General features: G+C 37.4%; 1 protein-coding gene across 2 annotated transcripts; it reads right to left on the reverse strand.

The window, feature by feature from the left end:
* Positions 1-4: 4 nt before the first annotated feature.
* atp1b2b (ATPase Na+/K+ transporting subunit beta 2b) lies at positions 5-15775 on the reverse strand. 2 transcript variants are annotated; one of them, XM_084115440.1, is made up of 8 exons: positions 15218-15775; positions 7874-8002; positions 7232-7336; positions 6894-7099; positions 5506-5565; positions 4599-4625; positions 4148-4243; positions 1273-2765 (listed from the first exon to the last, which is right to left on the reverse strand). In XM_084115440.1, the coding sequence occupies exons 1-8, from the start codon at positions 15306-15308 to the stop codon at positions 2598-2600; spliced, it is 882 nt and encodes a 293-aa protein (XP_083971566.1). In that variant the 5' UTR covers positions 15309-15775; the 3' UTR covers positions 1273-2597. The 2 variants fall into 2 exon arrangements, with proteins under 2 accessions (XP_083971567.1, XP_083971566.1); XM_084115441.1 differs by lacking the exon at positions 4599-4625 and having other exon boundaries at positions 5-2765; positions 15218-15705.
* Positions 15776-16209: the final 434 nt, after the last annotated feature.

Below are 16209 nucleotides of genomic sequence, written 5' to 3' on the forward strand. Positions count from 1 at the left end.
GCCATTCTCATCTATATATTTATTTAAATATATGCTACTAATACATAATTATCTTCATGATCAGCCATTCCAAAGGTAAATAAACATATATTACGTAACTTTTCTTTATACACGAAATGGACACAAAATAAAAATATATATTGCTTTTCAAAAGATGCATATTAAAGGGATAGTTCGCCCAAACATGAAATTCTGTCTTCACTTACTCCCCCTCAAGTTGTTCCAAACCTGTACGAGTTTCTTTCTTCTGATGAACATAAAATAAGATATTTTGAAGAATGTTTGTAACCAGACAGTTGGTGGTGGCCATTGACTTCCATAGTAGGAAAAAAAATGGAATGGAACCATGGAAGTCAATGGGTCTTCTTTTGTGCACAACAGAGGAAAGAAACTCATACAGGTTTGTAACAACTTGAGGGTGAGTAAATGATGACAGAATTTTGGGTGAACTATACCTTTAATAAACACATGCTAATAGATACTATTAAATGTGTAGTTCACCCGTAGAAACGGTGGGGGCGCTGTTTGAAAAATCTCCAAGCCTGCTTGCAGCAAAGTCTGCACTTACAGCTGTTATCTTTTGCCTTTTTGTGCATGGTATTGAAAATGAACAGCATTCTCAAAAAAAATTAGAACAATATTTGAATTATATTGCACAGTTAGAATTATGTTGATCTTTCACTCCAGAGTGTACAGGACTATTGAACAGGATCAAGTTAATGATATGTGAGCTGGGACCTGAGGTAAATGAATATTTCATTTTGTTGATTTGAAGCTTTCTCTGCTGGGTCAGATAACATCCTTACCTTGCACAAACAAAAAATATGCAATACAGACATCACAGAGCAACATGTGAACGTGATCAAATGTAATGAAGCATTTTGTCACTCAATTGAATATTCTTCAATAAATGAAGATACTTAACTTATGTCTGATGGATGGATAGATAGACAGACTTTTGGAGAAATGTCGGTGTGTAGAGCACCATACCTATTTAGGATTATCTAGTGAGATTAAAGGATTAGGGCATTAGAGGAAGTGTACACACAGACTCTTGTCAGAGCGACTACGGCACAGAGAAGCATGTGTGTGTATTCTTATGGGTGATCCGTTCTCTTCTCTGTATGACAGTAGTCTAAACATGAAACACAAGACACTCACAGCATGGAGCATGAGGTGTATGTGCTCAAAAGGGGATTTTTTTGTGTTTAAAAACATAAAAGAAAGAAAGAAATGCGATTTTAAAAATGATGAGAAATGAGGTGGGTGACCTTGTTTTTTTGTTTGTTTGTTTTATTGACTCATGCAGGGTAAGGACTGGGTTGGATTCACTTCTGTCTCCCTTATCAGCAGAAACATAAGCCTGCTGTTCCTGCTCTTAGAGCCTCTCTATCTGTCTCTATGGAATCACTTACAACAAAATCCAAATATATTCAGAAAGTAAATTGTGCACAAAGATTAACATAAAAGAAATGAAATCAAATCAAATAAAACACACACACACATGCAGAAATCCATACGTATTCTCACACACACATATTAAACGTTTTCTACCTATTTTTCAGATTTTGAACTGAACCCAGGCCTGTTGTCATCCTCTGAGCCGCTGCAAATCAATACAAAACATCATATCCCCTCACCATGTGAGACAAATAGGATTACACATGCAAAAAACAAACAAAAAAAAAACACTGGAAAATACTGCAAAAGATCTATTTATACATATAAACAAACTTAAATAGACACGCCTCATAATAAATGAAACGTGACGCATATGACAGTCAGTGCCGAAACCAATAGGAATGCAGAAATGTTTGTATGAATCAGAATGTATCAGATTTTTCATGTGTGTTGAAGATGAATGTAGAGCTGACTTTGATCAGTGTTATCTACATGTTGGTATAAAATATCCACAAATCAGACAGAGGAGAGGTTTCAGTACCACTTTTCACAACTGATACATGCATGCATGCATGCAAAAAAAACAAAACCTTTCTTAGCTAGCACTCAAGAGCATGAGATCCAAACATGAGATCTCTCACATAGAGTCATAGACAACTGCTTTGAAATCATAATTATTTTCTGCTAAATTATTACAGCTACTAATGGAAGAAAAACAGCATTTTTTAAGTTCTGACTTCTCCTCCTTTAAAAAAATGATGTCCCTTTATTCTTACTATTGTTTAATAGAATAATATATTATTTAATAAATAGCTCTCATAGCTGAGCATGCGGTTTAACTTTTGTTTCAGAAAATAAATACTGTAATATCTCAACTCACACATGCAAACACACGCACACACAGATGTACACACATTAATACACACAAAACCACAACCTTGATAACTCTCTACAACCTCACTACAGTCTCAAATGAAAAAAATATATATTTCTTTGAAATGTTGAAGTATTATTCTCTGATCTGTCTGTGCTGAGGATTGCTGTGCCTGGCTTATGTCTCTAGCTGTGCCTTCTGTGCATATTGTGCCTTCTGGTGTGTGTGTGTGTGTGTGTGTGTGTGTGTGTGTGTGTGTGTGTGTGTGTGTGTGTGTGTGTGTGTGTGTGTGTGTGAAATAAAGGAACATAATTTAATCTATTTAAAATCTGGAGTTGATCCTCAGTTTGAAGGAAATGCGCCCAGCAAACTTGTCTCGCTCACTGCCCGCACCAAAGCCGTCAGCATTGATTTTGCACTCCACGTTGACATCCTCATTCATGGTGATGTTGAGGAACTTAATGGCCACCAGAGGCTGAGAGTAGTTTACCTGCAGCAGAAGAAGAGTGAGATGTGGCTGATTTATTAAAGGTGGCCTAATAAAAGCTGTATTGAGATGTTGAGATCACATGACCAGCTGAATACAACTCGCTTTATCTCAGTTGCCTCCTGTTATTGGACACTTTCATTTGCTGTGCATAGCACATTTCTAAAATGACATTGGTACCGGTAACTGTCAACGTTTCCTATCCTTTTTCTTCCTGTGATGCTACATCCACATCACTAGGTGTCAGTATCAGAAGAATACCATGTCAGCACAACATAAAATACTGGCTGAATCCGAAATCGCCCCCTAAACCCTCATTCACTATTTCTTACATTAGTCCACTAACACTGTTCACTTGAAGGAGTGAATGAAAAGGAGTGAGCGAATTCTGACAGACGTTGAGCGTACATCGGTTGAACACTCGTTATTGCAGTGAAATGTGGGATTGAATGAGTGCACTCAATAACGTCCACTATGGTTTCGGACACCACTGCAACTGGCTGTCCCCTCAAATAATGCCCTATTTGAGGGTATAGGGGGCGATTTCTGATTCAGCCACTCATTGCACTTGAAGGCTGCGTTCGAAAGCGCATACTCTCCTGAGTAGGTACTTATTTTGAATAATAAGTCGGTTTAGTGGTCGTGAAGTAATTACTTCACGACCACTAAAAAGTATGTTATATATAGTAGGAATGTGTGTAGTATGAATTTGGACATACTACATTCGCCATGTTGTCATTATCATGTGACCTACCAGTGTTAGTTTCGTCGCTTCACTGCCATTCATAAATCCTCTCCTGTGGCTTCATGGGATAGTAAAGTGTACATTGTATGCACACTTCAGAATCTCGCCAGAAGAAGTAGAAGTCATTCCTATGGGTTCCTACGGATACTTTTTGCCTACTCTTTTATGAGTACTATGAATTCAGACATACTTCTTTTGTCACATACTGTTTATCGCTATATAATAGAGAAGTATGCGATTTCAGATGCAGCCTGAGTCTTTTCTTCCATTTAATCATGTACATCTGAGTAAACGGGTTATCGAGAGAAAAAAACATGTAGGATGGGGACAATTCTTTCCATCAACTGATTATTGGACGGAGGAAGATCTGAATGCGATCTCTAGATTGATTGTAAGAAAGGGGCGGGGTTTAAGTGGCCTAATTGATTGGAGAATTCCAGCATATGAGAGATGTATGACATTTCACTGGAAAATTCAGTTTTTGAATTTTGATTTAAAATGGTCAATAATAATAATAATGAAACATACATGTATCAAAACAGATAGGGTGATTCATTTCATGCTGACTTTAAGTGTGTGCTTACAGGTGTATTCTCCAAGTGTGTGTGTGTGTGTGTGTGTGTGTGTGTGTGCATTGTACCTGGGATTTCTTGCCATAGTATGGAAAGTACATAAGATTCAAGGTGCCATTGGGGGGAAAGTACTTCAGTTCACCAATTTTGTCTGAGTCATCCGTCTACAGAGGGAGGGATACATTCAGTTCATCTCAGCTCAGCATTTGATCTGAGGGTATCAACCTGTTCTAATACCAAAACTACTATTACTATATTAAACAAACAGAAAAACTAATTACCCCTTGATATGATCTTATGCTGGAATTATCTAGCATATGATCTGACTGTATGAATAATCATTTTATCTTTTGCTGCTAAAACATAGATTTTAAACTTAAATAAAGATTGGTCAGTTTGAGAAAAATATAAAGTCCGGCTTCCAATTTTTCTCTCCTTGCAGAATATCGAAGCTGTAAAATACAGCTAGTAAAATACTCGGTTAAAATGATTATTCTTTATTCTGTCTATTATTCTTACCCACTCGTCTTTCCCAACTTTGTATTTCTGACAAGAATGGATGGGGAGAACAGATGAGACAGAAAAAACAAAACAAATCATCCACATGAAACATAAATGAAGATGATGAGCAATGGTGTAAAACAACACTCATTGAACAAACAATGAAAGCAACAATTAAATGACAACAATACAGAACACAGGAGGAGGAATGATGTGTCCATGATGACAAAGGGGCAAGATGTGTTAAAATGAAAAAAGGAACATATCTGCATGAGCCTGAATGGCACCATCAGATTAAACCACTGGTCGACAGCCAGAACCAACACAAACATAATTGATTCGGATTCCAATGGCACACACTATTGAGAAATCTCCGGGAAAGAGCATGAAAAACATCTGCTCTAATGCAATACAGATCAAAGTTTACTACCCGATAATGTGTGGCATTACAGTGGGGTAACAACAACTTAAACTAACCTACAGTATGTGAATACAAACAAGCAACGGTGTTGTTAACTAAAACTATTTCATTTTCTAAAACTAAACATCTAAAGTAATTATACAAATGAGGTAATGGCTTAAAAACGCCCACCTCTCAGTTTCATGGAATTTGAAAACAGTGCAAAGAGACTGAATCTTGCACCAACTAATAAATGCTGAATGCATTCTGACTTACAATGAATGGGAAACACACCAATGTTTCTTAACTTGTTCTCATTTCAGTTTGTATCTTCTCGTTTATTTGCATGTGAGTCGGCAGCACACAGCTTTTCTCCGAAGCTGGCCGCAGTTCTGATTAGGCTACTGGCTAATTTAATCTGGTGGCCTTGTTGAATGGTTCATGTAACTTTAATCTGAAATCAATCCCTTTCTAATAGACTGAAGGATAAGAAGAGAGTGGGAGACTGAGACAGAGCGCTCTTACCTTAGCATTACATGTGACGTAAGGAGGAATCTTGCTTTGAGAAGGTAACAGATTGATCACCTGCAAAAAAGATTGAAATGAGAGAGAAAAAGAAAGTGACCCACAGATAAGAACCAAAAGGTCAAATTGGGTCTCGTTACGAACCTAAAATAACTCTGATGAACTATTATAAACAGTCAGGTGGGAGAGTCTGCAGGAATACTTGTCTCTGATTTGCCAATTGAAGGATTGAGCGGTACAATATGTTTGCATATAAACTGGGTAACACTTTAGATTAGGGCCCAATTCTCACTATTAACTAACTATTAACTATAATGTTTGCCTCAGTAAACTCCTAATTACTGCTTAATAATAGTCATTAAGGTAGTTGTTAAGTTTAGGTATTGGGTAAGATTAAGGAATGTAGAATATGATCATGCAGAATAAGGCATTAATATGTGCTTTATAAGTACTAATAAACAGCAAATATCCTAGTAATATGCATGCTAATAAGCAACTCTCGGAAAAAAGATGGTTCTTTAAAAGTTCTTTACACATAGTAACAGTTCTATTTATAACCATATCATCCTGAAGATGTTGTTTACATGTTGAAATGGTTCTTTATGTTAGAGTTTAGGGTTGTTTATTCCCGCCTTTTTGTTTTTCAAATCTGTAACTGTCAAGGCCTCCTCATTACTGATTGTCTGGAGCTCAGCTATAACTACACTGACTGTCAACATACTCTCAACAGGTAAATGATTTCTTTCTTAAAATGTCTATAAATTATAACTTTAAAATGGTAACAATCATTTCCTAACAATCATGTTTTTGTCTCTTTTTAGTTTAGCAGAACATGTAAGGGTTAGCAGCTCTGTTCATTTAAGGATAACGTTACTCATCTTCTCCACAAAGTAAGTAACAAAGATATGGAATTTATGATCCAAATTGTTTTTTTTATTTTGTATTATTATGACTTTATGCCTAAACATACCCAGTCACAAAAACATTAAAGCCATCCCATGACTTTAAATCACTTTTTCCTTTTAACATGGTAAAGGGCTCATAACTATCCATTCTTGCTAATTTTGGCCTTCATGAACATAATTGTTTTTACATAATCAAATGGAAGAGACATAACTCTAAACTCAATTGTGTATTTTAGATGCTGTCCAAATCATAACCTCATCATCTGCAGAGACAAACTGCCACACATAATGAAGGACGTAAAGACATCATTGAGGATTCTGAAGATATTTCACTGGAACTTGAAGTTTAGTACCCTAAACTAAAGTGTTACCATAAACTGTAATTTGACCATTGTCCATTACTGGTACAACTTTTTGGATATTATTGTAAATGTTTCTGACACAAAGATTTCACTCTATTCCATTCCAAGCTCGACGTCTTACACGGTTGAGCTTGATGATGACGCAGGGCTTGCCCTCGTTGTAACCATAATAACGATCTGTGAGCCCAGAGCAATCCTCCAATATGGAGCGGTTGAACTGGCAGGAACGCTTGGGGAAGTTTTTCAAACTGCCGCTGTCCTCCTGGATGAAGTACTGATCCGGTTTACACTCGTAATTCTTCTGGGCCTGGACTGAGTCATTGTAGGCTGCATAAAAGAAGCAAAAGGACATGACCTTCTGTGAATGTCTTGCTAAATTACATGTGTAATTTTATTAGTAAAATAACTGCAGCAGTTTCTCTGTAATAGGCCTACATATATTATTGTATCTGTACTCACGAGAGAGGAAGTTATTGAGGGCCTGGACATATCTTTCCCAGGTCTCTGTGTACTCCACTGTGTAATCGATCTCCAACTGCTCTCCTCTAGGTCTGATCATCATCCCTACAAAACAACAGAGAACCAATAAGAGGCGATGTTCACAGATGTAGTCTGTGAGTGTGTGTATGTTTGGGTCACCATGATTTCACCAAGTACAACATGTTTCTGGATCAACATCTTTGTTGATCCTGGAACAACATTCCAATCAACCAGTCAGATTTGAGGGACAAGTTTACAGTTTATGTCAAGTTTAGGCTTACAACTATAGGTGCTTCTACATCAGTGTTATTCACCTATTATTTCCCTCTGATTTTAGGGATAACTTATGGGTAGGGTTAAGTTAGGGGTAACGATATGATAGGTACATTTTCAGACAGAAATGTTGTTCCAGGATCAACAAAATATGTTGATCCATGAACATGTCTTAACTGGCACAATCACTGTGACCGAAATATGTTTGCATTTATTTTTATACATCAAAAAGGCTAATGAATAGACCAATTAATGGTAACATTCGGGTGCAGTGGTTATAATTTGCTTAATTTAAAAACATATTATAAAAGGTTTCCACATGTATAAGAACAAGTCTGTGTGTATCACCTGGAGTTGAAAGTCTATCTTGGTATGTTGGTTTGTGGTCATCGAGTGTCTGCAGCATTGCGTACATGGTGAGAGTAAATAATCCAGCCAGGAAAATGTAGAATGCCAGATAAAACAGCAGGATCAGACCTACATGGACACACACAAATACAAACTCTAAACGAACACATCCTGCACTCAAGTTCTTGGAAATTCCCCATACAGTACATGCACAATATGTGTCACTGGTCAAACTTAGCATCAAAATATACTTTTTAAGGGAATTATGGGTGAATAACATTAAGAATATTAATTATTAATAATAATTACTACGACTACTAATACTACTACAAATAATAATAATAATAAATAATGCTGATTCATTTAAAGATTCATTTAAATTGACAAATAAATACAGCTGCATACAGGAATTATTGGAGTTTAGGCACCATGAACCCATATTTTGCGTGGCATTAAGCATTTTTGACAGACAGATAGCACAATGACAATGTAAATGCCCCATACATTTCAAGGCGCCATATGGAGAAGGCATTTTTGATGCCACCTACTGTCCAATCAGCACAAGCAAATTTTACACGTCTCCCACTTTATATGTGTTTTGAGCAGATCATTTTAACCTGTCTACAGTAATAGCTGCAGGCGATACTGATTGGCTGATGGCGGCTATTTTTATATAAGACTGTCCTCACTGATGGAACAAGTATACTACATACAAAATATAGATTGAACAACAGTCCTGTATAGTGAGAGCCATTTTTAAGGTTTTCACTGTGATAGTGCTGCCAAGTCCCTCCAAATTTGCCATGCGTCCTTAATTTGAGCTCTTATATTAATATACCAAAGTTTGTTTACATATCTCGTTCTTTTAAGAGTTACAGCATTTAAAGTAAAAGTGGCCAAAGCCAATACATTTATTTTGGTACAGTATGTGGCAGCCATGCTGGATGAAAAGTTAATATAATGAGTGATAAATGTTACTGTTAAACGGTTAGTTCACCCAAAAATGAAAATGAACCCATAATTTACTCACCCTCAAGCCATCCTAGGCGTATATGACTTTCTTCTTTCAGCCAAACACAATCAGAGTTATATTAAAAATATCCTGGCTATTCTGAGCTTTGTAATAGGAATGAATGGTAACAGATTTTAAAGCCCAAAAAAAGCACATCCATACATCATAAAAGTAATTCATATGGCTCCAGGGTGTTAATAAAGGCCTTCTGAAGTGAAGCGATGCGTTTTTATAAGAAAAATATAAATATTTATACATTTATAAACTATAATCACAGCCTTCCGGTAACGTCCGGTAATCGCATACCATTCACTCCCATTATAAAGCTTGGAAGAGCCAGGATATTTTTAATTTAACTCAGATTGTTTTTGGCTTAAGGAAGAAAGTCATATATGCAAAGGATGGCTTGATGGTGAGTAAATTATGGGATCATTTTATTTTTTTAGTTGAACTAAGCCTTTAATTAACTAATATTTGCATAGGGACTCCAAATATTTTTTCAGATTGGACCAGCAGTCTAGGAGTAGTTTGCAAAAGTATGTTTTGCAAACAATCCCTATTTATTCTTGACAGAAATTATATCAGAGCTATACATTTAGTGTGTCTTGACCTATGGTCTTGACCCAATGACTCAATTAAATGTTATAGGAGTTATAAATGTTATCCCTTATTGTAACTTCTCCTACACTCTACACTCTTTTATAAAAACATATTTGTGATCAGAGTGTTTGTTATAAGATATACAGAATATTATATGACCATAACCATCTTTTGCATATTTTGCACTTTTTCTTGCTTCCTCTCCCTCCTTCTGCTGATGTAACTGAGAAAAGAAATAAGACTAGTAGGCCTAATCCTCTTAACTTCTCACCAGAGCATCCCAATCTCCTCTCCTCATTCATATATTTATACAGTACATTAATACACATTCACTGCAGTTCTGTCTCACACACATTCATACTTTTATACACAAATATCCCATACAGGAATTCTTGTAATCCTTTCTGGTCAATGTCTCTGACAAAATTGAATTACTGCAAGGGCAGATGTGTGTTAAGAGGGGTGTAAAGGGGAGGGATGGTGACAGAAGGAGGAGAAGAGGGCAGATTAAATCACAAGGGGGATTTTCAGGGAATATACTGTATGGTTTAAAAACTCCAGAGTAGCCTATGTCTCTACAGACAGTCATGCAAGCTCTCTTAATCATGAAGATGATTGTCCACACAACTGCGCTAAATAGGTATCTTTACAGACTGCAGCACTGGCATTATGGGTTGATATTTGGCAGTACCACTTAGATGAATGGCTAAATGATGTCAATAGTTGTTTATTCATGAGGAATTTAATGTCTGTACTCTGGACTGTAATTTTGTAAAATAATCTGGCACCATATATGGTTATAAAAGAGCCAGGAGTTTTTGCTGATGTTAATGACAGACGGAGCCATTTTGCATAAATAAGTATTGTTTATGAGCCATTGATATAACGGTAATATTTATCATATGGGTATATATGCATATATACTGTATACTGTTATGTGTATGGGAACATGTATGATGTTCACTATTTTAAACACCTTTTTGCAATAGACTTGTAATAATAGTAGTAATAATTATAGTAATAATTATATACACTACCATTCTACTCGCAAGTATTTTCTATTCACCAAGACTGCAATAAAATACATTAAAACAGGAATATTGTGAAATATCATTACAATTAAAAATAACAGTTTTCTATTTTAGTTTAGAATGATTTCTGAAGGATCATGTGACACTGAAGACTGGAGTAATGATGCTGGAAATTCAGCTTTGACATCACAGGAATAAAATACATTGTAAAATAATATGCTGATTTGCTGCTCGAGAAACAGCTGTGCTGCTGAATTTTTGTGGAAACTGACTTCATTATTATTTTTATTATTATTATTATTATTATTATATAAATATAATAGAATGTTCAAAAGAACAGCATTTATTTGAACTGGAAATGTTTTGCTCAATTGCATCCTTGATAAAAAATGTACTAATCCCAAACTTCTGAACAGCAGTGTACGTGTAGTATTTATATTATATATCAGGAAAATGTTGCTCAAAATAGTATATCTTGTAGGACGCTTGGACTGCCTAACATTTTAGGTTAATTACCTGAATACTCTGATAAAAAGTAGCTCCTCCATTTGCCTCTGTACGAAGAATGTACTTCAAAACATATTCACCAACACATTACATAATTTATGGTTGCTATTTTGAACGGATCAAGCTCTATCATTCCATAGAGAGGATATGAGGGATGTTTGCAGGAGTGTGTACGCCTGAGGAGAGCTCATTAAGCTACGGGACACCTGAGCTTCAGGCAGCGAGGCCCCTGGGGACCGTCGATCAGGTTGCCCCGGGCCGAGGGAGGAGGGATACCGGATCTCTGCCCCCCCCCCCCGCTCCGCTGCATCCAGGAGCTCCCCGCACAGACAGGCTTTCACTGATCAATAACAGCAGTGCAATGTGAGGTTACTCTTCAGGCTAGGATTACACAGGAGTGTGTGTTAATATGCCTGGAGAGAGTGAAAAAGGACGCAATGGATGCGTAAGAGAAAAAGCGAGCAGAGATAAGGTGAGAACGTTGCCTAATGCAGAGAGACTTACAATGCCCAAATGATCGAATCATTAAGCACTACTTAATCTCACAGCAGGAGAGCCTTAAAATAACAGCTCTATCAGGACACCAAGTACCTGCATTATCAAACATTACCTGCTGAACTTGGTTATAGGGTTAAAATGTGGTACATCCTCATTAGCTCTGCTGTCCCTCCTCACGATCTCTCTGTGTGTGTGTGTGTGTGTGTGTGGCGAATTCTGCACCGGGTGAGAGTGATACACTATCGGTGCTCTTCTGTTTCTTTATCTGTCTCTCATCATGATGAAAGATACCCTCCCTATTTCAACCCTCTAATTTGAATGCAACCTGAAAGACAGGAGCAAAATGTGCCGCTGTGATCTGTTCATTAATACAGACACAAACCCATACAAACAGTCTCTTTAGATCTATGCACACATCCTTTCTGATTCATCAAACCTACCAGGCCACCATACTATCAAACACAGCTTCAGAGGAACACACAGCTGTGATGTAGACAAAGGGAATATCAAGTGAATATCAATTTCCTGTTTTGGCAACAAGAACTTCATAATGCATGCAAATAAATATAGTAACTAAATGATAACATTACAATGTGCTTCACATTGTAACTAAATTAACTGATTTTATTTAAGGCAAAAATACTTATAATCACTGAATAAATTAAGTTACAATGATAAGGGTTAGATCAGGTTAAAAAAAAAAGAAAGAAAAAAGCTCCTCAGGGTAACTACAGCAAATAGCTTATTACTTAGCTCTCTGGAATACTTGATTTGAACATTCCCAGTCATCCATAGCAACGCTGTACTGAACTTCTTCAGAAACTAAACTGAAACTACTTTCAGAAGGCCTCATATTAATATTAATGTAATATTGTTAGTGTTCATTGTTTTGTACATTGTAGTGGACTATTTTTTGTAGTACAATATTAAGGATAATATGCAGGTAAAATTACATAATTTCATCTCAGTCAAAATTAAATACTTACTAAAAAAGATGAATTTTTATTTTTTACTTACTGTTAACCGTCTTCAGAGAGCCATACTCATGCAAATGTATTGTTAAATTATTGCAATATTAACTTAAAGTCTAAATTATTTACTTCAAGTAAACATTTTAAGTCAAAAGGGTTTGGCTGATCATTTTTTTGGGGAACCCCTGATCTAGAATATCAGCCCTATAATATCTCCAAAACAAAAAAGTTGCTGCCATACATTTTTAAATACAATCAACTTGAATGTTTAAGTCATTTCAACTTAAAATGCTTAAAAATGAGTTGAATCTTGTATAACTTATTGGTGTATAACTTAAAGTTGAAAATTATTTATTTTGATGAGTTAAAGCAATGTAAAAACGTATGTTGTCATAACTTCAAGAACTTCTGCTGTCGGATGCTGCATTATGAGCTGTAATTCTCAGGAGTGGTTTAGAGATTCACTTACAGCCTTTGCAAGAGTGATGTTTAACAACAAGATGAATGAATAGCTTTATTTATGGGGCACAGGCTGTATATTACCCTCCAGAGGGCTGTAGTGAGATCAGGTTTAAGTGCTTTTACCGGATGTATTGACCCCTCTGTGCCCCATGAATCCTGAAAGAAACCTTGGATATGTTTCAATAGAAGACACAGCTGTATGAATGTAGCTTCAGCTTCCACCGTCCTCCATAGGTCACGATTAAGCTCCAGTAATGAGGATGTACTTTGTTAAAGAATCTAAGCATACCCAGGTTCACTCTGGTTTGGGCACAGACAAAAATAGACTAATTAAGGAGTCTTAGAGAGCACACTGGCTTAACTGGGCAGCTAGTCCTCAGAGCATCTCTCTCTCACACACACACTCAAACACACACTCGGTGAAGTGTTACACACTCAGCTCCCTAGAGCAAAATGTGCTGGCATACATGGAAGTCTTGAGGGCAGTGATCTAACATTTTTCCAACTCAAGTGCTCTCTCTCTCTCTCTCTCTCTCTCTCTCTCTCTCTCTCTCTCTCTCTCTCTCTCTCACTCACACACACACACACACACACACACACACACACACACACACACACACACACACACACACACACACACACAATCCCATAGCATTGACAGCTGAGTTATAGATGCCCGGCGGGCAATTTTGGATGGCAATTAATGCCATCACACCCTGATTAAAAGATACATTCAGTTCCAGAATTAATCTATGGCCCTTGAATAGGCTGCGTCTCCACATGATAGCCTCACCAAGGCAACCAATGAGCCTATTAGTAAAGGATTACATCTTACACTAATTCACAAACCCCCACGCACACACTCAAAATGGCCCTTGGCTAGATTAAATCATCCCAATGTCACTGCAAAAGACAATTTGCAGCAGCATGCAATGGGCTAAAGGTGTTTTATGGTTCACTTCTATTTAGATTTGGATATGTTTGGAAAGTTTAACCAGGTTTAAACCAAATGGCAGAATGAACATTGTAAAACTGCCTAACCACCTAAAATTTTTAAAAAAATACTGGCTGATGATGTTATCAAAATGAAGGGTTGGCATTTGGTGACTGTATATGTTACAGTTCCTAACTGTCATTAAATTAGGATTATACCAGCCTTATGATCAAATGTACACATAATGATAAAGGTGGCACACTAAGGGCTAAAGTTAATCAAAACTGGCCTCTCTAGCAACTGTTTGGGTAGCTCATGGTAACACACACAACGGTAAAATAATGCAATAAACATTATAAAATACAACATAAAGCCCTCCAATCTACATAACTGCTACAAAGAAAGAAACTAACCTTCTGTTTGAGCAGGAAATGCCCCTTTTCCAATTAAAGTGATTCATAATTTTAACAAAAACATCACTTATACAGTATTTTCACTATATCTGAACTGCCTCGTTAAGTAGGTTGTAATCTTTCACAAAAAAATTATACAATAATTAATACTTTGTACTTCTATAAACAACTGTACATAGTAAGGTATTTAACTACTGCAGAATTTTGACATTATTTTGCAGTTAAAATTACCATTCTTTACAGAATGTGGTTCAGGAAACACTGATGTGTGCAAGCCTTTAGGCCAGTGTCCTGCAGAGTTTAGCTCCAACCCTCCAACCCTGATAAAAACACATCTGCCTGTAGCTTTCTAGTAATCCCGAAGACCTTGATTAGCTTGTTCAGGTGTGTTTGATTAGGGCTGAAGCTAAACTCTGCAGGACAGTAGACCTCCAGGACCTAAGTTGCACATCCCAGCTTTAGACATTCTGCCAGAAGCGCATTGTGGAGTTTTGCAGTAACTCGACGCATCACATTTCTCCGCACTGTTCATTGGCTGATGCAGCGCATTCAACACTTCTGACCGCAAAGTCCAGAATAAGACAATAATCATTGAGTACAGTAACATCTATCCGTACATGCAAATTTCGTTAATTTGACAAGCATAAACACACACCAATTCTAACGTATTACGTTTTGCAGCTGCATAAACACGCCGAGGAGAGGAAACGCATGTGACGCATTACAGCCCGGCAAAGCAACGGGAGTTTCAGCACCTCGGACAGCGACGTGTCTGTTCAGTGAACTTCTCCGCACAAACAGTGAGCCTCACTGTGCTAAAGTTTGCAGCTCAGTTACATATTATAATGCAAAATGATGTGGAACTAATTATCATACATGCATGAGTGTAATCCTGTCAATGCTGTGTAAGACTTACCCCAACTGCTCGCGGTCCTCCCACAGAACTCGCGCGTCCTCGGGTTCCAGAAGAACTCTTTCCACCCGTTCTCCTTATCATCTTTTGCCATTTTCCTTGCCTAAATAAATGTGCACTCACAGAGTCAACGCCGCGAGGCTAACACTCTCTTTGAGAGTAATACAGAGCTATTCAACCCTTGAATAGTGTAGAGAAATGGTTAAAACGAGCTTTTAGGTCTCAGTGGAAAGCGTTTTTATTTGAAAAACAGGGTACAAGCGATTCTCAAGGCACTCTGTCGAAACCGGAGCACTCAAGCGAGAACTGAGTGTGATTAGATCTCGCTCCCTCTGTGACGCCCGGTGTTCTTCCCACCCAAAAGTGCAGTGCGCATTCCGCAGAGAGAGAGAGAGAGCGAGAGAGCGAGCGAGCGAGAGAGAGAGAGAGAGAGAGAGAGAGAGAGAGAGCGAGAGAGCGCGAGCAGTGCAGCACTAATGTGCCTATACTGCAGTAGGACAAGCTCTGCCTGAAAAAAAGAAGAAAAAAAAAAAGAAAAATTGCCATCCCTGGGCAAAACTCAAGTCACGTCTTGGCCAATAGCAACGCTATGCGGCGCACTTAGCTCCGCCCCCCTCAGCAAAGTGACAAATTGTAAAGGCTGTGATGGCGGAGACTTGTGGGCATCTGTCAGCTGTCAGTATCTCATGTGGCCATTGCCAAGGAGACACTCGTCGTGTGCCCTGCAATGGGAAGTCTCAGGTGAGGTGAAGTCAGGAAAAACTCCTCTCAGGATCTGCAAAGACTCCCAAAGGCCTCAGATTATCAGATGCACTGTAAAAACATAATCTTATATTAAGTAAATGGTACTGAAAATAAATAACTAAAGATTTACTTGATTAACGTAGATACTACTCTGACTGTCAATTGGCATTACAGATAGATACAACTGGATTAATTAATTATTTTAGTTCAGACAGCGCTACATTAAAAAATATTTTTTGTTTAAAACTTAT

Source organism: Abramis brama, assembly GCF_963993115.1.
Source record: "Abramis brama genome assembly, chromosome: 5".
In the NCBI taxonomy this organism is placed as follows: domain Eukaryota; kingdom Metazoa; phylum Chordata; class Actinopteri; order Cypriniformes; family Leuciscidae; genus Abramis; species Abramis brama.